At 44.4% G+C, this 27,158-nt stretch overlaps 1 protein-coding gene across 1 annotated transcript; it reads left to right on the top strand.

Moving 5' to 3' along the window:
- The first annotated feature begins 292 nt into the window (after window positions 1-292).
- Window positions 293-26,805, top strand: LOC123755150 (zonadhesin-like). The gene is made up of 6 exons (XM_069332741.1): window positions 293-324; window positions 657-768; window positions 17,620-17,795; window positions 22,219-22,285; window positions 24,567-25,439; window positions 26,362-26,805. Exons 1-6 carry the CDS (start codon window positions 293-295, stop codon window positions 26,803-26,805), a joined length of 1,704 nt encoding a protein of 567 aa, XP_069188842.1.
- Window positions 26,806-27,158: the final 353 nt, after the last annotated feature.

Raw genomic sequence — 27,158 nt, 5'->3', positions numbered from 1 at the left:
CAGGCCTATTGATGAACATGTAAAGGTTTAAGAAGCTGGATAAAGTAATAGAATGTGAGTTTTAGAGATTATATTTTTCTTATGGTGTTATGATGACTTATGTTATATGCCCAGTAAACTGGAATATTTTTTACTAGCCTTTAACTCCCCTAGACCTTTATTGATTATTGGCCAGGCTCTGTTTTCCAGCGATACTGAAGGAGCACTCCCCCATAACATTATATGGAGGGTCTCATGACAACGATATTCGACTCTCTGAAAGCGGTTCGCTGTGTTGCTGGGAGAGTTCTCTATGGTCAAGTTGATGGGCTTCCTGCTCTTGCAGTAAGAGTGTCAGTAACGTCTTCTGGTAATTGTTTATTGCAATGCTTCAGGATATTTCTGGTGATGGTCTGGGTGTGTCTAAAATATTATATGATCTTTAATAAATCTTTATTTGTGTATCGACAGCTGCGTCGAGAGATTGGTTTTCAAGCTGCTTATGTATTCAAATGTGGGGAGCCGACTTGAGTTGCGTATCACAGGATGTTGGGAGAGTTCTTCATGAGCAAGCTGACGGGAGAATAGGCAACGCCATGCTGGAATAGACACGTGGAAAGGTAACTTCATGGATGCGGTCATGAGAAACTTTATAAGCCACAAACTTTATACGTCAGTGGACCCACAAGCATAAGAGGCAGTGATGAACCTGCCGAACTTGATCTAATATTCACAAGTGAAGTCAACTTTCATACTGAAAGTGAAGTCAACTTTCATACTGAAAGTGAGGTAAATTTCCAACCCCTTTAATTAAGGATTGAACGATCACTGTGTACTGGTATTTGAGTACCTTGTAAAAGTATGTGTATTACTTAGGATATAGACCAGGAGGTAAACGGTTGGCATATCGAAGTGGAAAGTACGAGAAGATGAGACACCACCTGTCAAAGATACAATGGTAAATAGATCTCAGGGAAATGTTGCCCGAGGGAATTTTGGACTTCGTGAAGAAGAAATGGTGGGAATGCAGCTGATAGATTTGTCATTCTCCAGGGGAACCACTGATGGACAGGGGCAAGTCCATGGTTTACACACGGATGTAGGGAAGCATGGCGCATAAGCACACACACGGTAACTCCAGGAACACAATAATAGCAGAGAGAAGAGAGGAGCACCTGAGAGACAGGAATTAGTGCCTCAGAGGAAGAGGGAAATATAAAACCAGTTTGAAAATTATATTGCTGCCAAAGCCAAGACGCAGCCCTGTTGCTTCAGAGCCAAGACGCAGCCCTGTTGCTTCAGAGCCAAGACGCAGCCCTGTTGCTTCAGAGCCAAGACGCAGCCCTGTTGCTTCAGAGCCGCACCACCAGGAGAACAACAGTTAAGGAATAAGTGATGTAACTGAGGATAGGACAGGACTGATTTACTAAGAATGATAGAGAAGTGTGTGAAGTGCTCGACTGGAGGTTCCAGAAGGGCATTAGAATAGAGCAAGGAGATGTTCCTCAGCTATGGGGGATGGATTCCAACCAAGCAACACTCGAGGACTTTGAGATAACTAAAGATGAAGTAAAAAAAATATCACCAGATGGAGCTTGACCTGATTAAGGCTGCGGGACCAGAAAATATCTCACCTTGGATACATATAAAAGGAGCAGATGCATTTTGCTGGTCGCTTACTATAATATATAATAGTCGCTTCACTGGTCGCTTACTATAATATATAACAGGTGACTGGCAATAGGAGAACTGCCAGACAGTTGGAAGAGGCACCGTTTTGCCAATACACCAAACAAGGGATACAAACAGGAGACATTAAACCATTGTCTGTTAAGGGACAGGCCATTGTCCCTTAATTACATATCATGGAAGGTTATGGAGCAGAGCAGAAGGAACAGGCAGGTAGAACACGAGGAGAGAAGAGACCTTATAACACAACACCATCATGGCTTCAGGGTTGGAACATCCTGCCTCAGAAAACTTAACACAGTTCTATGAATGGTCAACTGAGGTCAGACAAGACAGAGAAGGGTGGTTGTTGCGTATATTCCATGACTGTCAGAAGGCCTTGACACAGTCCACCACAGGAGACCGCTGCACGAAATAGGGGGGGGGGGCAGGAGGGAAGGGAAAGGATATTATCAGGGAGAACGCGCTAAATTATTACGACTATATAGCACTTGGAAGGGGTCGGGATAAGGATTTCACCCCAAGTGAAACAGGGAGGAGTGACAGAGAAGTTTCTCTAGTGGATAAAAGAGTACCTTTAGAGCGGGAAACAAAGGGTGAGAGTAAGAGGAGAGACCTCAGAGTGGCAGGAAGCACTAGTGTTCCACAAGGGTTAGTTCCTGAACCGATCCTGTTCCTGATCTTTGTCAAAGACCAATCAGAAGGGACAGAGTCCTACTTTTCAATGTTTGTTAACGACGCAGAACTTATGGGGAGGATAAATACAATGGAATAAATACAAAAAAATAGAATACAATAAAATACAGTCCTCAACCTGTCATTAGAAGCCCGCATTATACATATTGATGTTTGTTAATATATGAACTGCTTTAAGGAATGTTAACAAGGAGTCCAACAGCATCTTATATATCGTTTATATCAGACCAATTCTGGTATATGCGGCCCCAGCGTGGAGTCCATATATCATTAAACACAAAACAAAGTTGGATAAAGTTCACAGGTATACGACCAGACTAGTCCCAGCGCTAAAAGGAATGAGATACGAGGAAAGACCACAGGTGTTGAACCTTAAGTGATTGGAAGACACAAGAAAGTGGGGAGACATGATTACAACATAGAAGTTCCTCAGGGGAATAGACAGGGCAGATATGAACAGTCTATTTAGCAGATGCAGTACACGTACAAAGGTTCACAGTACCCAGATGAGCCACAAAGAATTGTTCAGCGTCAAAGTAGTTAACAAACGGAATGCTTTATAAAGTAATGTGGTGAAGGTTTGCGTCACGTGACGCAAGATTGACTCGCCCATCGTGACCACAATGGTTCTCTTGCGTCAGGCATATGTCGCGTGACACAGGAACACCTCATCTCACAGTTGATCAAACACTTGCTTTATACAGCTAAACACTTTCTGAACCGCTGAAGCTCATTTCTGAACATATAATATCGATGAACAAACCTGTGCAACAAAACTTTCTCGTGTATATTATTTATAGCAATGTGTATAAATAATGTGAATACATTACTGTGAATCACACTGTGTACGGTACACCCAGGGAGCGGCCCCATCACTGTAACTGTAGGTATACTCACCAGGTTACACCCAGGGAGCGGCCCCAACACTGTAACTGTGGGTATACTCTCCAGGTTACACCCAGGGAGCGGCCCCAACACTGTAACTGTGGGTATACTCTCCAGGTTACACCCAGGGAGCGGCCCCAACACTGTAACTGTGGGGTATACTCACCAGGTTACACCCAGAGAGCGGCCCCAACACTGTAACTGTGGGTATACTCACCAGGTTACACCCAGGGAGCGGCCCCAGCACTGTAACTGTGGTTATACTCACCAGGTTACACCCAGGGAGCGGCCCCAGCACTGTAACTGTGGTTATACTCACCAGGTTACACCCAGGGAGCGGCCCCAGCACTGTAACTGTGGGTATACTCACCAGGTTACACCCAGGGAGCGGCCCCATCACTGTAACTGTGGGTATACTCACCAGGTTACACCCAGGGAGCGGCCCCATCACTGTTACTGTGGTTATACTCACCAGGTTACACCCAGGGAGCGGCCCCATCACTGTAACTGTGGGTATACTCACCAGGTTACACCCAGGGAGCGGCCCTATCACTGTAACTGTGGGTATACTCACCAGGTTACACCCAGGGAGCGGCCCCAACACTGTAACTGTGGGTATACTCACCAGGTTACACCCAGGGAGCGGCCCCATCACTGTAACTGTGGGTATACTCACCAGGTTACACCCAGGAAGCGGGCCCAACACTGTAACTGTGGGTATACTCAGCAGGTTACACCCAGGGAGCGGCCCCATCACTGTAACTGTGGGTATACTCACCAGGGTACACCCAGGGAGCGGCCCCATCACTGTAACTGTGGGTATTCTCACCAGGTTACACCCAGGGAGCGGCCCCAACACTGTAACTGTGGGTATACTCACCAGGTTACACCCAGGGAGCGGCCCCAACACTGTAACTGTGGGTATACTCTCCAGGTTACACCCAGGGAGCGGCCCCATCACTGTAACTGTGGGTATACTCACCAGGGTACACCCAGGGTGCGGCCCCAACACTGTAACTGTGGGTAAACTGTTATGAAACCCCAGAATTTAAGGCAGCGTCTGGTATGGTCTCTGACGCAGGTTCGAATCCTCGTCACGGCCCTTGTGGATTTGTTTATTGATGGATCACGCTATTGTGATTTCTGTGTGTAATGAAATAAGGGCGAAGAGAGAGAACGGCCTATTGACATAGCTCGAGTGCATGGGGGAGTTGTGTAAAACCCTGGTTTGTGTCTCGGAGAGGCTGCAGGATCCAAGTAAGTTCAGTAGAACTTCTGGTTTCAACTCTTTTGACTATGTCGCAGCTCAGTCGATTAAGGCAGCGTCTGGGATGATCTCGGACGTAGTTTCGAATCTTCGTCACAGCCCTTGTGAATTTATTCATGAACCCCCAGGTAGCCTAGTGAGGTGGATCTACCTTGTGAGAGTTATCTACCCACCTGACTAGAGGTAGGAGTCAGGGGAAGGAAGTTAAGCAAACGTCAGTAAATTATGAGTTAATAGAGTCGAACAGAGGACAAGCATCTTATAGAAGTTAGTTGAAATAAGATGTCGACATTTTGTTACATGACGTGACGTGGGTGGAGGTCGTGACGCGTCACTTGAGTTGCTAGAGTGGTCAGGGACAGACGTACTCATGTGCCTCCTGGGAAGAAAGAAGAATATAGTTCTGGGTTTAGTGTCTGAGTGAAGGCTACGTGTACGACATGTGAGGAAGCTGCCGAGGACGACGTACGACGTTTCTATGTGATCCTGAACGATATTATAGGCGGCCTGAAGCCTACAGGGTGGTCGTGTCCTGTGTGGACCCTTTGAGTGGTGGAAATTGAACAGGTGTTTCAGTCTGAAACCTGTCAGTGACTTCGTGTACACAAGTCGGGACTTTATTTTTTTCTACCACTGACGTGGCCACACATTTACAATGCTAACCAGCATATATTCATTTTCTTCTGTCCTCCATGGACAGGGTTAGAGAAGGGTTAAACATATAGTTCAAGGGTTTATTAAACAATCAACCACAGAAGGGTGATTCGGTGCTCTTAAAATGCTAAGCTAACCTACATACGTAAATACATAGATACACAGATTTACGTATGTCCTACATAAAGTGTTCGACGGGACTGTGACTGTGTAAAGTCGGGACTGTGAGAAGCATTAATAGACAGTCTAAGAGGATTTTCGTAGACGACCAAGAGTTGAGCTATTTTGAAGCTCCAGTGGGCAAGTGGTTTGTGTGGGGAAGAAGGTCGTGGCGGAGCTTCGTGTCTGGTGAAGGTTATATGGTGGAACTTCAGGTGTGGAGTTGAACTCCAGTGGTGGAGCAGAACTCTAGTGGTAGAGTGAAACTTCGAGTGTAGTGGACCTATACGTTTTTTTTTGTGTGTGAAGCTGCATAGAGGAGCTTCTCAGGCGTTGAGTGGGACTTGAAGTACCAGCATAATAATAAAGAGACTGCAGGAGTACCTACCTGATTTTGAGGACCCAAAGACAGACGTTCTGAGTGGTGGGCCTCAGGACGAAGGATAGTCTTGTATGGACACCATGATATGTCTGAGGGAGTGCATGAAGGCATGTGGCCTGAGTGACGCAATGTAAGGTGAGACAATTACTATTTTGTCTTGTTGGGGATATTCTCATATGCAAGTTACCCAGCCACAAGCAGTGAGAAGGCGTAAGGCTGAGGGCGGAAATTGTGCAGCAGCCTAGCGCAGTTAATTTTGTGAGGAACTGCTATAACTTAAATGTGAATGTTTGTAGAATCCCAAGATTCTATGTTAGTCTATTACTTTAACCTTTGTAATTGCATGGAATATATGTTTATCTGAAGGCAAGTGATTTTTCCTCTTGTCCTGGTGAGACTTCAGTGAGAGCGAGAGAGAGAGAGAGAGAGAGAGAGAGAGAGAGAGAGAGAGAGAGGGAGAGGGAGAGGGAGAGGGAGAGGGAGAGAGAGAGAGAGAGAGAGAGAGAGAGAGAGAGAGAGAGAGAGAGAGAGAGAGAGAGAGAGAGAGAGAGAGAGAGAGAGAGAGAGAGAGAGAGAGCGAGAGAGAGAGAGAGAGAGAGAGAGGGGGGAGAGGGAGAGGGAGAGGGAGAGGGAGAGAGAGAGAGAGAGAGAGAGAGAGAGAGAGAGAGAGAGAGAGAGAGAGAGAGAGAGAGAGAGAGAGAGAGAGAGAGAGAGAGAGAGAGAGAGAGAGAGAGAGAGAGAGAGAGAGAGAGAGAGAGAGAGAGAGAGAGAGAGAGAGAGAGAGAGAGAGAGTGAGAGTGTTGCAGATCGGTTCTCAGCGGACAATAAAATCACGAAAGAAATACAAGGGTTTCTTATCTGCATTTCACTGTTTTCCTTTTGGACTGGGACAAACTTGTTTGCTGCTTCCATGCACTTGTGCGTGATGTAGTCCATCATATCTTGGGCAGTCTTTCCCCTGAGCTCTGTTTCCCATGCTATATCTGATAAGAATTTTCTTATCTCCTCATAGTTTCCCTTTCGGAATTCCAGCCTTTTGTTTTCAGTAATCCTCCTCGAGTTCAATAACCCTTCTTCAATCAGGTACTCAAACGCCAGTACACTGTGGTCACTCAATCCTACTGGTGTCTCAAAACCGATATCTCTTATATCGGAGTCGTTCAGAGTGAAGATCAGGTCGAGTTTCGCTGCTTCGTCATTTCCTCTCATCCTTGTGGGTTCTCTGGCATGCTGGTTAAAAAGTTTCTAGTCACTACCTCCAATAGTTTGGTTCTCCACGTATCCTCGCCTCCATGCGGTTCCTTGTTCTCCCAGTCAATCCTTCCGTGATTGAAGTCCCCCATGATGAGAAGGGTGGGATCTGTTTCTACAGGCAGCAGAGGCTGCCTTCTCAATTATAGTGTTAACTGCCATGTTGGTGTTGTCATACTCTTGACTGGGTCTTCTGTCATTTGCTGGAGGGTTATATATTACTGTTACTAATATCCTTGGTCCTCCCATTGTCATGGTGCCTGTTCTGTAGTCTCTGAACCCCTCACAGCCCGGGATGGCCATCTCCTTAAAACTCCATTCCTTTCTCATGAGTAGGGCCACTCCGCCTCCTCCCCTACCTTCCCTCTCTTTCCTTATTACTGTGTACTCCTGGGGAAACACGGCATTCGTTATGATTCCTGTTATGAGAGTTTTGTTTTAGTGTTATAATTACCTGCCTTATAGGTAATTATATCAATAACGATTACATCTGGGTTCACTTCTTGTGCTCTTTCCCTTAGTTCACTTGCCTTGCTTGTGATCCCATCTATGTTCGAGTACATTGCCCTAAAACTGTCTCTCTTCTGCTTCTCCTCTGGGAGGGACTTGTGGGATCTGGGGTGAGTGGGAGCTGGGAGGATCTGGTACTCGGAGACTGGTGGAGGAGGAAGGGCTTGGGGAGGGGGGGTTAGAGGTGGAGAGTTAGGGGGTGTGGGAGACGGGAAGGCATGGAGGGGCACAGGGGGGGGGAGAGACTTGTGTACTCACCTAGTTGTGTTTGCGGGGGTTGAGCTCTGGCTCTTTGGTCCCGCCTCTCAACCGTCAATCAACAGGTGTACAGATTCCTGAGCCTATTGGGCTCTATCATATCTACACTTGAAACTGTGTATGGAGTCAGCCTCCACCACATCACTTCCTAATGCATTCCATTTGTCAACCACTCTGACACTAAAAAAGTTCTTTCTAATATCTCTGTGGCTCATTTGGGCACTCAGTTTCCACCTGTGTCCCCTTGTGCGTGTGCCCCTTGTGTTAAATAGACTGTCTTTATTTACCCTATCAATCCCCTTCAGAATCTTGATTGAGGTGATCATGTCCCCCCTAACTCTTCTGTCTTCCAGCGAAGTGAGGTTTAATTCCCGTAGTCTCTCCTCGTAGCTCATACCTCTCAGCTCGGGTACTAGTCTGGTGGCAAACCTTTGAACCTTTTCCAGTTTAGTCTTATCCTTGACTAGATATGGACTCCATGCTGGGGCTGCATACTCCAGGATTGGCCTGACATATGTGGTATACAAAGTTCTGAATGATTCTTTACACAAGTTTCTGAATGCCGTTCGTATGTTGGCCAGCCTGGCATATGCCGCTGATGTTATCCGCTTGATATGTGCTGCAGGAGACAGGTCTGGCGTGATATCAACCCCCAAGTCTTTTTCCTTCTCTGACTCCTGAAGAATTTCCTCTCCCAGATGATACCTTGTATCTGGCCTCCTGCTCCCTACACCTATCTTCATTACATTACATTTGGTTGGGTTAAACTCTAACAACCATTTGTTCGACCATTCCTTCAGCTTGTCTAGGTCTTCTTGAAGCCTCAAACAGTCCTCTTCTGTTTTAATCCTTCTCATAATTTTAGCATCGCCCGCAAACATTGAGAGAAATGAATCGATACCCTCCGGGAGATCATTTACATATATAAGAAACAAGATAGGACCGAGTACAGCTATACTGTGTGTGTGTACTCACCTAGTTGTGCTTGCGGGGGTTGAGCTCTGGCTCTTTGGTCCCGTGTGTGTGTGTGTGTGTGTGTGTGTTTGTGTGTGTGTGTACTCACCTATTTGTACTCACCTATTTGTGCTTGCAGGATCGAGCATTGACTCTTGGATCCCGCCTTTCCAGCTATCGGTTGTTTACAGCAATGACTCCTGTCCCATTTCCCTATCATACCTAGTTTTAAAAGTATGAATAGTATTTGCTTCCACAACCTGTTCCCCAAGTGCATTCCATTTTTCCACTACTCTCACGCTAAAAGAAAACTTCCTAACATCTCTGTGACTAATCTGAGTTTCCAGTTTCCACCCATGTCCCCTCGTTCTGTTATTATTACGTGTGAACATTTCATCTATTTCCACTTTGTCAATTCCCCTGAGTATTTTATATGTCCCTATCATATCTCCTCTCTCCCTTCTTTTCTCTAGTGTCGTAAGGTTCAGTTCCTTCAGACGCTCTTCATATCCCATCCCTCGTAATTCTGGGACAAGCCTCGTCGCAAACCTCTGAACCTTCTCCAGTTTCTTTATGTGTTTCTTCAGGTGGGGGCTCCATGATGGCGCGGCATACTCTAAGACGGGTCTCACGTAGGCAGTGTAAAGCGCCCTAAACGCCTCCTCATTTAGGTTTCTGAATGAAGTTCTAATTTTCGCCAGTGTAGAGTACGCTGCTGTCGTTATCCTAATTATATGTGCCTCAGGAGTTAGATTAGGTGTCACATCCACTCCCAGGTCTCTTTCTCGAATCGTTACAGGTAGGCTGTTCCCCTTCATTGTGTACTGTCCCTTTGGTCTCCTGTCACCTGATCCCATTTCCATAACTTTACATTTCCTGGTGTTAAACTCCAGTAGCCATTTCCCTGACCCCTGTGTGTGTGTGTGTGTGTGTGTGTGTGTGTGAGTGTGTGAGTGTGTGTGTGTGTGTGTGTGTGTGTGTGTGTGTGTGTGTGTGTGTGTGTGTGTGTGTGTGTGTGTGTGTGTGTGTGTGTGTGTGTGTGTGTGTGTGTGTGTGTGTGTGTGTGTGTGTGTGTGTTCCACGACTTCCAACACTTCTGCCAACACCTGTGTACTGCCTTACAGGTAATTATATCATTAACTATTCTACGAACTTTCTGAACAATCTTCAACTTTCTTTCTAAATCAAAACTTATACACTGTTTCGTGTTCCATTTTGGCTTGATATAAGTACCGCCTTATTATTTATTTAGTAGAAAACTTTAAATTATTAGTATACATGAATTATTTCAACTGTTAGAAGCTGGTATATGGAGGTGTCATGTGAGGGGGGAATGGGGGGACCTGTCATACATGACACTGGCTAGCACAGACATTCCCTGGTCTGGGGGCATGACCCAGACATTCCCTGGTCTGGGGGCATGACACAGACATTCCCTGGTCTGGGAGCATGACCCAGACATTCCCTGGTCTGGGGGCATGACTCAGACATTCCCTGGTCTGGGGCATGACCCAGACATTCCCTGGTCTGGGGGCATGATTCAGACATTCCCTGGTCTGGGGCATGACACAGACATTCCCTGGTCTGGGGCATGACCCAGACATTCCCTGGTGTGGGGCATGATCATTAGACAGTTAGGGGCAAGGAATGAGTTCCTCCAGGAACACTATACTAAAAACTTTAAAAATATACATTTTACTTTAATTTCTTGTAATGTCAGAATGTTTCTCAAAAAATATTATTCTAAATATTACAGGTTTTTGAAGAATTCTGGGAAGAAATTCCCACATTTCCCCAGCCTTCCTCAGCCAACTAGCAGCGCCTAGAAGTGTATGGGCATTTTCCCAAGCTTATTATTTTTTTCTTTGTATTTAATTGGCAGCAAATTATTTCTTTATTTAACCAGGAAACTTGAGCATGAAGGTAGACGCGAATGCAGTGAGCTACAATACCAACAGCCGTGTAATGTTGTATTAATTTTCTGGGCTTTTGTGAATGTTGCAAATTTATATATTGACGTGTAGTCAACTTAGAGTCTTATTTAACTTTAAACATTAATGACACTTCTGGATTACTGAAAGTGAAAACATTTGTAGACATTGGAGGATGGATGTTTAGTAGGTAAGAGTGATAACGTCAGCTCCTGGAAACACAAACCGTAACTGTCTCTATTTTCCACTTGTTACAACGTGTAATAAAGTTGTTACCTCTTGGCTTAACGTGTTTATGACGTATTAGAACGTTGTTACAACTTGCTATATTGGTTGTTATAACTGGTTAGGAGGTGTTAAAACTTGTTCGAACGTTGTACCAACGTCGTAGTTTCGGTGTGGTACCCTGGGAGCACATAGGAGTAGCTAAGACTGTGGCAACACAAGCACACTAGGAGCACATGGTCTCTCCTGTTGGTGTAAAACAAGTGACTGGTGTTTCTAGCAGTGACTTGGGTCTTCAACACTGTGAGCCAACGAGGTATTTCCGCACCAATCAGATAATGACACTACGTGACTGTATGACTCAATCTACGTAATTGAGAGACCATCGTGTCACCCCCTTCAGGACATTTGGCCTCTCCCCTTAACAGTCGTCAAGAGCTTTGTCAATTTGTCCAACATGACCCAGTAGGAGGGAGTTCACAGTTGCTCTCAGGAGAACATTCACAGACATTGAGGCGGTCATTTTCCTTCACAGATAGAGCTCTCAAGGCATTCATAAACACTGATCGGAATCCATTACCAATGTTCCTCAACGATCCTTAGGGAGCCGGTCGGCCGAGCGGACAGCACACTGGACTTGTGATCCTGTGGTCCTGGGTTCGATCCCAGGCGCCGGCGAGAAACAATGGGCAAAAGTTTCTTTCACCCTATGCCCCTGTTACCTAGCAGTAAAAATAGGTACCTGGGTGTTAGTCAGCTGTCACGGGCTGCTTCCTGGGGGTGGAGGCCTGGTCGAGGACCGGGCCGCGGGGACACTAAAAAAAAAAACAAGCCCCGAAATCATCTCAAGATAACCTCAAGATAACGATGAACTGACCTATTTTGGCCATAATATGAGTTCTGGCCATTAACTATTACTTTACATACACCTGTTGACCTCTTATACAACAAACAGCTGTTGACCTCTTATACAACAAACAGCTGTTGACCTCTTATACAACAAACAGCTGTTGACCTCTTATACAACAAACAGCTGTTGACCTCTTATACAACAAACAGCTGTTGACCTCTTATACAACAAACAGCTGTTGACCTCTTATACAACAAACAGCTGTTGACCTCTTATACAACAAACAACTGTTGACCTCTTATACAACAAACAGCTGTGGTCTGTAATGCTGGATTATCAGTATCAAAACATTCGTCAATATATATACTACGTGAGAGAAGCTTTTCTCTATGGTCGTTTGTCCACATTTTCAGCCCAGATGCTTAGCACAATCCTCATTCAAACTTGCAGGGTGAACAGCCTGGGGAACGGGACGGATATTGGCTACTCGGATTAGGCCTAAGTTAAATACTTAGGCCAAAGTATTTAACCGATTTCGAACTCTGAAATTGCCTTTATCTACAAATCATTCTCTCGCCTTGGTTATCCTTTGCATTTCATCAACTGTGCCCACTCTCAAGCTAAACGAAATTTCTTTCATCCTAAACCTGCTTCCAACACTAGTAGCACTGTACTATGCCTTCCCTTCATACCTGAACTCAACACTGTTACCAATACCTTTCGTCCTCTTGACATTAAACTCGCCTTTCGACAAACTAACACACTTCGTAGCAATCTAGTTCACACTGCTCCTCCTGCTTCTAATGCTGCTGGTGTCTACTCTATTTCCTGTTCATCTTGTCCTCTCCAATACTTTGGCGAAACTGGCCGTACACTGAATGACAGACTTAAAGAACACAAGAGAAGTGTTATGTCTGCAGACACTAACAATGCTCTCTTCTGCCATGTGAGGGATTCTAATCATCCCATTGATTTGTGTTCCTCCAAAATAATCTTTCCTGCCTCTACTCTACACAGACGCCGTCTTGTAGAATCGGCTCTTATAAACAATGTACCCAACATGAACTTGAGTCCTGGCTTTGTTGCTGTGGACTCTTCCCTTTCACAGTATATACTCATATGCTCTAATCTTTCTAACAAACGTGACTTAACATAAGCTTTCCCCCTTCCATTTCTTTCTTTCTCTTTCCCTTTCTTTCTCTCTTCTCCCTTTTTCTGTTCATTGTCTTCTACGCTCCCTTGCTATCCTCTTCTTTCCTATTACTATCTCCTTCGGTGGTTATAATAGGAGCTGCCTCGTATGGGCCAATAGGCCTGCTGCAGTTCTCATTACTACTATCCCCTACACCTGACTTTCCTCCTCAGCTCTCTCTTGCCTATTTAATGCCTGTCCCTACCTGTCCTCATCACAATCGACTTGAGAATGGTCCAGGACGGACCGAAACGTCGTCGTCCCTTCAATTTCTAGTGTGTGGTCTGGTCAACAAACCTCCCAACTTGTGTAGGAAGTTACTTGTAGGAACTTTATTATCACACGTGTCAGAAATACCGACCACATTTTACTAACTTTCAACACAATATGCAGATAATATTGCTGCTGGTGCAAGCCACTTAAGCATGACTTATACGGTGGTGTAAAGCTGGTCTCCTGATGTATGCATACACATGTTCCCAGATTAAAGTTCTATCTCCCTGGTGGGTATATATGGGCTCTGGATGGAGCCACACACAAGGCGAAGCTGGTCGCTAGTGAATGCGAACCATGACCTGAATACCTCTCTGGCCGACTTGCCTGCTTCTCTGGATTACGAGGTCGCTTCCAGGCAGACTGGAATGGGATCATACTCAGGTGTTTCAACATTTGGTCTTGGTAACCTGCAACCTTGCAGGGAACGGCTCGGTGCTCAGTGATGGCAGGGCTGAGGCCACCACAGAGAGCTATGGCTGGTGTAACAGTGAAACCGGTTTGTTGCGACGATGTCATGGGTTCCTCTCCGGTACCCACACCGGTGTTAAAGTGGGAACTTTGGATACTTACAGACGAGGAGTCGCAATAACGTGGCTGAAATATCTTGACCAGACCACACACAAGACAGTGAAGGGACGACGACGTTTCGGTCCGTCCTGGACCATTCTCAAGTAGATTGTGGTCATCTTTGGATAGTTATTCACAAGACAGAAGAACACATCAACACTGCCACATTAATCAAACCCATCTCTTCCCCCGTGTGGTGTACCTGTACATATATCACCTTTTATTTTATATTCTCGAATTTGTTTAGTAAATTCACCCTTTAGCATCTCCCCATGAGACGGTAATGCTCGGAGCGTCTCCCTGTGTGACGGTAATGCTCGGAGCATCTCCCTGTGAGACGGTAATGCTCGAAGCGTCTCCCTGAGACGGTAATGCTCGGAGCGTCTCCCTGTGAGACGGTAATGCTCGGAGCGTCTCCCTGTGAGACGGTAATGCTCGGAGCGTCTCCCTGTGAGACGGTAATACTCGGAGCGTCTCCCTGTGAGACGGTAATGCTCGGAGCGTCTCCCTGTGAGACGGTAATACTCGGAGCGTCTCCCTGTGAGACGGTAATGCTCGCAGCGTCTCCCTGTGAGACGGTAATACTCGGAGCGTCTCCCTGTGTGACGGTAATGCTCGGAGCGTGTCCCTGTGAGACGGTAATACGCGGAGCGTCTCCCTGTGTGACGGTAATGCTCGGAGCGTCTCCCTGTGAGACGGTAATACTCGGAGCGTCTCCCTGTGAGACGGTAATGCTCGGAGCGTCTCCCTGTGAGACGGTAATGCTCGGAGCGTCTCCCTGTGTGACGGCAATGCGCCGCGAGACAGATATTCCTCACACGGCTGTAACACTCGGGCGATGGAGTCTTATCTTCATGATATTCCTCTGAGTGTCCTGCTCCCTCGAGGGGCGATAACGGTGCTGGGAGGGTGATGGCGCGGGCTTTGTTGTCTGTCACGGCTCCTGTGTGTAATACGCCTTCACTATGCAACCTCCATAGCCATACTGAGGTTCCTGCTTCTTATCTTGAGGTTATCTTGAAGTTATCTTGAGGTTATCTTGAGGATATCTTGAGGATATCTTGAGGTTATCTTGAGGTTATCTTGAGGTTATCTTATCTTTAGCGTCCCCGCGGCCCGGTCCTCGACCAGGGCCTCCTTTTTGTTACATATCCTCAGGAAGCAGTCCGTGGCAGCTGTCTAACTCCCAGGTACCTACTTAGTGCTAGGTAACAGGGGCATCTGAGTTAAATTCTGCCTATTTGTTTCTGCCTCCGCCGAAGATTGAACCCGGAGCATTAGGACTATGAAAGCCGAGCGCTGTCCACTCAGCCGCCAGGCCCCTTCAGTTGAATAATGGCACAAGATTAGAAAGGTAGTTGAAGCAACCTTTACAGCTTAGGAAAGGGGCACCCGGAAGCTCCCGGGTCTCTCTCCCTCTCTCTTCATCTTTCCCACAATCGCCACAATTCTCTCATCTCTCTTCCACTATCTTCCCTCCTTTCTTCCTCCCCTTCATTCCTCATATATATATATATATATATTTATATATATATATATATATATATATATATATATATATATATATATATATACATATACATATATATATATATATATATATATATATATATATATATATATATATATATATATATATATATATATATATATATATATATATATATATATCTTGAGGTTACCCATTGTTTCGTGTCCTGTCTTGTGTTGGAATTTAATACCCATTGAATACCCATTGTTGAAAGTTAGTTTTTCACCTCATCCACCTCACCCAAATGTAGATATAAACCTCGAAGATATGTAAGCTCTATTCAGTTTCAGTTGTGTGTTTGTAAACTAAAGTCTTTGAAAATGTAAAAAATTTATATATTAGTATATTTTGGTAGCAGTCTTTCCTGTAGACATATATTATTAAATATGACCGAAAAAGTAAGATTAATAATTCTAACACGAATTTTCTCTATCTTTCTTACGTTTCTTTTCACTGTTGATGGTAATTCAAAGATCAATTCTCCAAAATTCCTTTTTATTTCTAGTCTGACGCGACACTTGAGCCCGTTTCGTAAAACTTATTACATTTTCAAAGACTTTAGTTTACAAACACACAACTGAAACTGAATAGAGCTTTGCACATCTTCGAGTTTATATCTACATTTGGGTGAGGTGGATGAGGTGAAAACAAACTTTCAACAATGGGTATTGAATGGGTATTAAATTCAAACACAAGACAGAACACGAAACAATGGGTATTAAATTCAAACACAAGACAGAACACGAAACAATGGGTATTAAATGGAAGTAATTGTAGAAAGCCTATTGGTCCATATTTCTTGATGCTTCTATATTGGAGCGGAGTCTTGAAGTGGGTAGAATATAGTTGTGCATTAATTGGCTGTTGATTGCTGGTGTTGACTTCTTGATGTGTAGTGCCTCACAGACGTCAAGCCGCCTGCTATCGCTGTATCTATCGATGATTTCTGTGTTGTTTGCTAAGATTTCTCTGGTGATGGTTTGTTTGTGGGAAGAGATTATATGTTCCTTAATGGAGCCCTGTTGCTTATGCATCGTTAAACGTCCATGGAGCACAGACGTCAAGCCGCCTGCTATCGCTGTATCTATCGATGATTTCTGTGTTGTTTGCTAAGATTTCTCTGGTGATGGTTTGTTTGTGGGAAGAGATTATATGTTCCTTAATGGAGCTCTGTTGCTTATGCATCGTTAAACGTGGCCCATGGAGCACTCTCCCACTATGGATTCAACAAGACTTACCATGGAATCCGTCAAGACTACTACTGGCCAGGTATGGTAAATAGCGTCAAACAGTGTCATACATGTCAGATGGCAGGTAAACCGAACATCTCTATTCCCAGAGCGCCACTGATTCCCATACAGGTGCCTGCGGAACCTTTCCACAGACTTATTATAGACTGTGTTGGTCCTTTACCTCGGACCAGTTCAGGTAACGCCTATATCTTAACCATCCTGTGTCCTACCACCAGATTCCCCATAGCAGTTCCAGTAAAAAACATTACGGCTGCTACGGTTGTGAAGCACTTATTGAAGATCTTCACCCAGTATGGATTTCCAAGGGAGGTTCAGAGCGACTGTGGCACCAACTTCACCAGTGATCTCTTCAAAAGGACACTGGAGGAGTTCAACATCACACAGGTATTGTCCAGTCCCTATCATCCTGCTTCACAGGGTTCTCTTGAGCGTAGTCATCAGACTATTAAAGCACTCCTGAAAAAGTTTTGTAATGAAACCTCTAAGGATTGGGATAAGCAAATAGGTCTGATAATGTGCATATATAGAAGTCTTCCCAATGAGTCCCTAGGAGTATCTCCTTATGAGATGCTCTACGGACGTAAGTGCCGTACTCCCCTCAAGGCTTTCAAAGGCTCTCTACGTGATGCCACCTACAGTGAGCATCAGAATGTGCCCCAGTTTCTTCAAAACCTTCAACACATTCTAGAGAGAGTCCACAGTTTTGCCCAAGATAATCTATTGAAAGCACAGGAGAGGATGAAGACTCATTACGACCAGACCAGCAAAGTAAGAAAATTTAAGCCGGGAGACTTCGTACTTGCTTACTTTCCTATCCCAGGTTCTCCTTTACAAAACAGGTTTTCAGGACCCTACCGCATCAAGGAGTGCAGAAACAACCATAACTACGTTCTAGAGACTCCAGATAGGCGGCGGAAGACCCAGCTGTGCCACGTCAACCTCCTGAAGCTATATAACGGTACTCCTCCCACTGTCATGCTTAACTACTCTGCTTTTACAGAACCATACATCCACAGTGAGACCTTCCCTGCTTCTCCTCCCGAAAGCACTGACACTGACTCAGCGCTTTCAAATTCAGAAATCCTTACTGATCTTCCCAACCATTTTCAGGACCATAATAGTGCTCCTTTGCCATATTCTAATTTCACTCTCACCTCGTCAGATAAGCCCTTCATCATCCATGTCGCCGCCAGTGGTACCGGCATCGGGGGTGACCTAGTACAGCAACGATGCGAGGAGAATACACCTGTCAGCGACCACCGCTACACGGAACTACAGAACAATTGGCAAGGAGCTACTCTTCATCATCCTGAATCTCCAGCACTTTGCTCCATACCTGAAAAGTGCTCGGTCTACCATCAACACGGACCACACCACCCTACACCTCCTGCAGCAAGCCCACGTCTAAACTCAACGTCTTCTACGATGGGCTTGATAACTGCAGAAATTCAACCTGGAGACCCGCTATACCAGGGGTCTGACAACATCATAGCCGACTCCCTCTCCAGAGTTTATGAAGTAGAAGCAACTCCACCTATTACTCCACCACATGATGACGTACTTCTTCCAGAACCGCAGGCTTCGGGGGAGAGTTGTGACGATAATCTCTTTCAAGAGAGATTGAGCCTGCTCTTCCCTTCAAAGTACGTGACAACAACAGATAATATAGAAGATATATCCAGCAAGTATCTCCAAAACGTTTTGCCCAGAGAGCAAAACGTATCCAGCACACCGGCACACCTGCTCGCCACCGCCACCGTAAACCGGCAAACTGCTTGTCCATTGCCTGCCTGTCGCTGATTGGCTGGTGTCCCATCGCACCTGCCCTCCACCCTCCGCCACAAGTTGATGTCTGGGCTGCAGTGGCCCAGAATAGTCAGAATATCCCAGTGCTCCTTGCAGTTGACATCTCTCATTGGTAGACTAAGCCTTGGCTTTCATGTACTAAGGGAGGTGGCAGCTCGAAGCCAATATTCCGGCATCATTATTATTTATTTTGCTATAACTCACTTGTCTTAACGTAACTTTTCATTTGCCAGTGATTATTCTTATTATTTTGTTTGTTGACTTGCCTTGTATATTTTATGCTTATTTTTATTCATGTCTTGTTTTTCTAACGTAATTAAAATTTCATTGTTAAATTTACTTGTGTTTTGTGTGTCTTCCCATTACCTTACCACAGACGAAAGTTCCAGCTTTTTCTCTTTTTTTTTCTTTAATGTGACGAGGCCCTGCCCCTAGCTTTTGAAACAGCCGAACACCAACACTTTACCGTCACAATATATATATATATATATATATATATATATATATATATATATATATATATATATATGTATATATATATATATATATATATATATATATATATATATATATATATATATATACATATACATATATATATATATATATATATATATATATATATATATATATATATATATATATATATATATACATATACATATATATATATATATATATATATGTATATGTATATATACATTATGTTCCCATTACCTTACCACAGACGAAAGTTCCAGCTTTTTCTCTTTTTTTTTCTTTAATGTGACGAGGCCCTGCCCCTAGCTTTTGAAACAGCCGAACACCAACACTTTACCGTCACAATATATATATATATATATATATATATATATATATATATATATATATATATATATATATATATATATATATATATGTATATATATATATATATATATATATATATATATATATATATATATATATACATATACATATATATATATATATATATATATATATATATATATATATATATATATATATACATATATATATATATATATATATATATATATATATATATATATATATACATATATATATATATATATATATATATATATATATATATATATATATATATATATATATATATATATATATATATATATAGTGACGGTAACGCGTTGGTGTTCAGCTGTTCAAAAGCTAGGGGTATGGCCTCGTCACATATAGAAACAAAAAATAGAAAATCTGAAACTTTGTCTGTGGTAAGGTAATGAGAAGACACAAAACACAAGTAAATTTAACGATGAAATTTTAATTACGTTAGAAAAGCAAAACATGAATAAAATGGACATACAAATTCGTATAATAAAATCAATCAATCAAAATAGTAAGAATAATCAAATGACAAAATGAAAAGTTACGTTAAGACAAGTGAGTAATAACAAGTGAACAATATACAATCAAATAAGAGGTGCAGGAATATTGGCTTTAAGCTATCACCTCTCTTAGTACACGTAAGCCACGGCTTAGTCTACCAACGAGACGTGTTAACCTGATGAAAGCACTGGATATTCTGAGGACTGAGGTCGTGGCGGCCCCAGACATCAAGTAGTGTGGTGGGTGGAGTGCAGTTGCAACCGGACCCGCAGCCAATCAGCGATGAGCAGGCGACCAGACAGGTAGTTTGGTGGTTCGAGGTGGAGCAGGTGTTCCTGGCTGCATACGTTTTGCGCTCTGGCAAATCTTGGAGATGTTGTCGTTGTTGGATATTTCTTCCATATTAGTAGTATAAGGATTTATAACGACGTATTTTGGAGGGAAGGGCAGGCTCAATCTCTTGAAGGAGATTATCGTCACAATATATATATAAATATAAATGCGATCAAGCCTGATTGGTCCCCAGGACTATAAGCAACTGAAAACTCACACCCCAGAAGTGACTTGAACCCATACTGCCAGAAGCAACGCAACAGGACGCCTTAATCCGCTTGACCATCACGACCGGACATAAGGATGCGAGAGCCGAAGCTATTTGAACCACTTTCCTGCCGGCACTCGGATGGTAATCTTGGGCATAGCATTTTATCAAATCAACTCATTCTTTGGGGCACACGTGAGGAACACAAATGCGAACAAGCCTGAATGGTCCCCAGGACTATATGCGACTGAAAACTCACACCCCAGTAGTGACTCGAACCCATACTGCCCGGAGCAACGCAACTGGTATATACAGGACGCCTTAATTTGCTTGACCATCGCGACCGGACATAAGGAAGTGATAGTAGAAGCTATTTGAACCACTTCCCCGTCGGCACTCGGATAGTAATCTTGGGTATAACATTTTATCAAATGACTTCATTCTTTGGGGCACACGTGAGGAACACAAATGCAAACAAGCCTGAATGGTCCCCAGGACTATATGCGACTGAATGAGGTGATTTGATAAAATGCTATGCCCAAGATTACCATCCGAGTGCCGGCGGGGAAGTGGTTCAAATAGCTTTGGCTATCACTTCCTTATGTCCGGTCGTGATGGTCAAGCGGACTAAGGCGTCCTGTAGATACCAGTTGCGTTGCTCCTGGCAGTATGGGTTCGAGTCACCTCTGGGGAGTGAGTTTTCAGTCGTCATTTATATATATATTGTGACAATAATCTCTTTCAAGAGAGATTGAGCCTGCTCTTCCCTACATAATTCACGTCATTCAAGTACAATATACTATATTGAAGATACATCCACCAGTATCGCCAAACGTTTTGCCCAGGAAGCAAAGCGTACCTTGCACCACCAAACACACCGGCTCCCGCCCGCCGTCAACGAGCAAACTACCCATCCTCCGCCTGCCTGCTCCTGATTGGCTTGTGTGTCGCCGCATCTGCACTCATGCCACTACCTGAGTCGACGTCTGATCCAGCACACGCCGTACTCCTCAGAATATCTCTGTGCTCTTTGGAGTAGACATCTCTCGCTGGTAGACAAAGCTCTGGCTGTCGTGTACTAAGGGAGGTGGAAGCTTAAGCCAGTATTCTCAGCACCTGATTATATTACTATTACTATTGTTTTGCACTCCATTTTATTTTAGAGTAAATTTTCCAGCCATTAATTATTCATGTTGTTTTGTTTGTTGACTTGTTTTGAATTTTATGTAAGCCAAGGGATTGTCTTTATTCATATCTTATTTTCTAGAGTAATTAAAATTTCATTGTTTATACTTTGTGTTTTGTGTCTCCCCAATACCTTACCACAGACAAACGGGCAAGCAATTTCTTTTTGTTTCTGTAAATGTGACGAGGCATTGCCCCTGCTATTGAAATTTGCCGAACATCAACACTCCAACACTTTACCGTCACAATATATATATATATATATATATATATATATATATATATATATATATATATATATATATATATATATATATATATATATATATATATATATATATATATATATATATATATATATATATATATATATATATATATATATACATTCATCTTCGCCTTTCTCCTCCAAATTCTCTCCTATTCTACTTTTTCTCCCTATTCTCTCCTCATCTTCTCTTTGCACGCTCTCTCAAATATTCCTCTTCTTTCATCTCTTAGAGAATAGGAGGGAGAGAGAGAGAGAGAGAGAGAGAGAGAGAGAGAGAGAGAGAGAGAGAGAGAGAGAGAGAGAGAGAGAGAGAGAGAGAGAGAGAGAGAGAGAGAGAGAGAGAGAGAGAGAGAGAGAGAGAGAGAGAGAGAGAGAGAGAGAGAGAGAGAATTTTCTAACAAATGTTGAAATGTCAAAACAATTCATGTAAATTATTCATAACCTCACATCCCAGGAAATATTTGAAATACAAGCAGCCTTGTCAAGCTCTGCCTCATCTTCTGGTCAATATTGTATTACCACTCATATATTTACAATGATATTGGTGACCTTTTAGCAAAAATAACATTGATGGCCATTTAGCCAAAAATAACATTGATGACCATTTAGCAAAAATAACATATGTGGGTATTAAGACAAAAATAACATTGGTGGCCAGAATTTAATAATTGCGAGTTTCTGATGCAAATGAAGCGAGTGGAATATGAATCCAAATTCCGACCATGATTACAATATGTTGCTCACTGTCAACATATTACCTCCTTTACCAACTTCTCGGCTAAAGACGACTGCCTATCCGCTTCTGAACTAGTAATTAATGTACGCCAAAATTTTAACGCAGAAACCTCTGAAAACCTGTTCCTAAATACCCCCTGGAAGTGAATCCTTGCCACCAGCTCAACAATGCTGCAACCATCTTCGTTAAAAGCGAGTATTGGGAGCCTGTTCCTGAAACCATTACATGCCTCTGGAAAGAACAAATCCACAAGGGCCGTGACGAGGATTCTAACCTGTTCATTTGATGCATCACGTTATTGTGATTTCTGTATGTAATGCCTCTCTAATGTTTCCTGACCGCCTACAGGATGGGTGTAAGGCACATAATAAATTAAATAACGGTATTCACAAAAATGCGAACCCGTGAAATTCATGTTATTCAAAGCAAAGCAGAGAGGTTCTTTCTTGACTTCTTCTGACGGTCTCACACAGTGATACACAGAGTCTGCTTAAATTTTAAGCAGACTTCATCATAAATAAGTAAAACAGCAGCCGAGGCAAGTGTTGCAGTGTAACATAGTAATGTGCATGAGATGGGTAGGCAGGCTTGGGTAGGCAGGCTTGGGTAGGCAGGCTTGGGTAGGCAGGCTTGGGTAGGCAGGCTTGGGTAGGCAGGCTTAGGTAGGCAGGCTTGGGTAGGTAGGCTTGGGTAGGCAGGCTTGGGTAGGCAGGCTTGTGAAGGCAGGCTTGGGTAGGCAGGCTTGTGAAGGCAGGCTTGGGTAGGCAGGCTAAGGTAGGCAGGCTTGGGTAGGCAGGCTTGGGTAGGCAGGCTTGGATAGGCAGGCTTAGGTAGGCAGGCTTAGGTAGGCAGGCTAAGGTAGGCAGGCTAAGGTAGGCAGGCTAAGGTAGGCAGGCTTGTGAAGGCAGGCTTGGGTAGGCAGGCTAAGGTAGGCAGGCTTGGGTAGGCAGGCTAGGGTAGGCAGGCTTAGGTAGGCAGGCAGAATGTGGTAGGAGAGCAGGTTGATGGTCAAGAGCAGGCTGGAACAGTGGGAGAAGGGCGAGATGAGAGCTTAAGAAAAGAGAGTTAAGTAAGGTGGGTAGCCAGAGACTGTGGGAGGAGACCCACGGTGTCGTGGTGGAGGTCACTTACCCTTCACCAAGGGACCCCTTACACTCTCCCTGGTACACCTTCCTTCACAACTGCATAAGCCATATAATGATACATACAGTTACATATAATAGATCCTCAATGATGACTGATTAACGACACTAATATAAATATATACATAATACACACATAAATCACAATAGCGTGATACGTCAAATGAACAAATCCCCAAGGGCCGTCGTGAGGGCTCGAACCTACGTCCTGGATGATCCCAGACGCGCCTTAGTCGACTGCCCCACGACAAGGTCAAAAGAATTGCAACTGGGAGTGCTGCTGATCTCACGCGGATCCCACAGCCTGGGAGACACCGGAGGCTGTGTCGGGGGCTGTAGGCCTTAGAGGAGGGACTTGAACTGACTGACCTGACTATAGTTATCCCAAGGAATTAAGCTGATGTGAGGGGAAAGACTGGATTTATTACCATTTATGTGTACAGAATGTGACGTGTTTGTTTATGTGGGTTCTGAACAGTTCCACGATAGAGATATTTATCGTGAGAGAAAGTTAATATGATGAGTGCAAATTTGTTTAGCCTGATCATTTTTATCAGTTGTGGTCATCTTTGCTTATCTCCATATTAGCGTTAATCGAGATTTGTTTACGTGTCGAAGCAACCATTGCTGGGGAGTTAACTTTGTCTTTTGGGGGCTTTCTAAGTTCGGTAATTTTAGGACGTTCGTCAGGTGAACGAGGCTACTTGAACGCCGTTCACCTCGTCAGGTGAACGAGGCTACTTGAACGCCGTTCATCTCGTCAGGTGAACGAGGCTACTTGAACGCCGTTCATCTCGTCAGGTGAACGAGGCTACTAGAATGAGAATCAGTTCCATCTAGTTTAGTCCCCCCGGCAGTCAGTCCGGGGGGGGGGGGGGGAGAGGAGGGGTTTAATAAACTATGTAGTTGAGATATGGTCTTGGAATTGTCATGTTGTGTACACTCTTCTATATTTTCCATTATATTTGACTTGAGAGTTACTGTAGTCCATTATTTTATGTATTTTGCCTAACAACCCGATTCGAGCCCGAGACACACTTGGTGTGGGAGAGATTACCTGTTGCAAGTGAGAGACTACCTGTTGCAAGTGAGAGACTACCTGTTGCAAGTGAGAGACTACCTGTTGCAAGTGAGAGACTACCTGTTGCAAGTGAGAGACGACCTGTAGCAAGTGAGAGACTACCTGTAGCAAGTGAGAGACTACCTGTAGCAAGTGAGAGACTACCTGTTGCAAGTGAGAGACTACCTGTTGCAAGTGAGAGACTACCTGTTGCAAGTGAGAGACGACCTGTTGCAAGTGAGAGACTACCTGTTGCCAGTGAGAGACTACCTGTTGCAAGTGAGAGACTACCTGTAGCAAGTGAGAGACTACCTGTTGCAAGTGAGAGACTACCTGTTGCAAGTGAGAGACTACCTGTTGCAAGTGAGAGACGACCTGTTGCAAGTGAGAGACTACCTGTAGCAAGTGAGAGACTACCTGTAGCAAGTGAGAGACTACCTGTAGCAAGTGAGAGACTACCTGTTGCAAGTGAGAGACTACCTGTAGCAAGTGAGAGACTACCTGTTGCCAGTGAGAGACGACCTGTTGCCAGTGAGAGACGATCTGTTGCCAGTGAGAGACTACCTGTTACAAGTGAGAGACGACCTGTTGCAAGTGAGAGACTACCTGTTGCAAGTGAGAGACTACCTGTTGCAAGTGAGAGACGACCTGTTGCAAGTGAGAGACTACCTGTTGCAAGTGAGAGACTACCTGTTGCAAGTGAGAGACTACCTGTTACAAGTGAGAGACGACCTGTTGCAAGTGAGAGACTACCTGTTGCAAGTGAGAGACTACCTGTTGCAAGTGAGAGCTTTGATGTCCAAAGAGCTTGGAAAGGATGTGGGAGGAAGAAGGAGGGGGCGATGAAATTCTTGGAAGAGGATTTGGATGTAGAGATAGGAGGCTTGAAAGTTCGGTGGCCCGTCCACCGTGGATTGGAGATGTTTTTTCAGTCAAAGCCTGTAGCTTAAGTTCTTCTTGGGCGGCAGGAGGCTAGTGGTGGGGCAGGGTTATGTCGTCCTGGTTCACTTGAGGTGGTGTGTCTGGCTTGGAGGAGGCGTCTTCCTTATTGAGGTGGTGAGAGGTAAGTTCACTGTTGCTTGGTGGTGTCTTGGCCACGAGGTATTCGCATGTACTTCCCAAATGACAGCGGTGGTATTAGTGTTCCTGTCGGGTCTTCATCTTCTTCCAGGAAGGTCACTTGTCCCATCTTGAAATCGAATTTAGGGTCGATGTATTCACTCTCCAGAGCGCTGAGGTCAACATATAGTTCCACGGTCTCGTGGTGGACAAAAACAGGGTAAGGAAAGCAGGTCTTGAGTTGGTTGATGATCCTGTTGCATTCTAAGGCAATGACTATTCTTGTGCTTCGATTGCCGTTGAAAGTGCCACCGTGATTGAGGTAAAGTCCATAGTAGGGCTATTTCTTGCTTGATTTGCTTGAGTTTAGGTCGAAGTCTGGGGCCTCATATCTGACTGCCGCATCCGTATCAGATGGAAGCAATGGTGATTCTAGGAACTCTGGTGCTGGTTCTGATTCCACTTGCTGACGTTTTGCTTTCCTTTTCGACCGTCGCCTCCGGCTGGTGGGGGCAGGTGATGAGGTTGACAGGTCTGCTGTGGGACTACCTGTTGCAAGTGAGAGACTACCTGTAGCAAGTGAGAGACGACCTGTTGCAAGTGAGAGACTACCTGTAGCAAGTGAGAGACGACCTGTTGCAAGTGAGAGACTACCTGTAGCAAGTGAGAGACGACCTGTTGCAAGTGAGAGACGACCTGTAGCAAGTGAGAGACTACCTGCTGCAAGTGAGACAGCCTGTTACAAGTGAGGAACGACCTGTTGCAAGTGAGAGACGACCTGTTGCAAGTGAGAGACGACCTGTTGCAAGTGAGAGACGATCTGTTGCAAGTGAGAGACTACCTGTTGCAAGTGAGGAACGACCTGTTGCGAGTGAGGAACGACCTGTTTCAAGTGAGGAACGACCTGTTGCAAGTGAGAGACTACCTGCTGCAAGTGAGGAACGACCTGCTGCAAGTGAAAGACGACCTGTAACAAGTGAGAGACTACCTGTTGCAAGTGAGAGACGACCTGTTACAAGTGAGAGACGACCTGTTGCAAGTGAAAGACGACCTGTTGCAAGTGAGAGACGACCTATTGCAAGTGAAAGACGACCTGTTGCAAGTGAGAGACGACCTGTTGCAAGTGAGAGACGAGGCTGTGACTAGAGCATTGAGAGGACTTAGTGTGGCCAGACCCTTCACCTCGCCACACTAAGAACCATCATCATACTTCTTTAGAAACTCTGAAAATCTCACATTGTTTTCAAATTTCACCACCACTCCGTTCCCTGGCAGTGGTTGGTAACTAAATAGTTCGTCCATCTTTATCTGTAACACATCGAAGATCGTCGTGCAGACAAGGTCGTAATCAGTGTTACAACTGAACTTGAGTCCTACGGACTCCTTCCACTTGAGTGGAGGTGTGTAGGAGCCCATGACGGCACATGTACCACCCCAGCGTGACGCTACCCGCCCATCAGTCATGGGCCACTTGAGTGGAGGTGTGTAGGAGCCCATGA

This window comes from Procambarus clarkii, chromosome 28 (assembly GCF_040958095.1).
Source record: "Procambarus clarkii isolate CNS0578487 chromosome 28, FALCON_Pclarkii_2.0, whole genome shotgun sequence".
NCBI lineage: Eukaryota > Metazoa > Arthropoda > Malacostraca > Decapoda > Cambaridae > Procambarus > Procambarus clarkii.
This window is presented reverse-complemented; position numbering and strand designations above follow the sequence as displayed.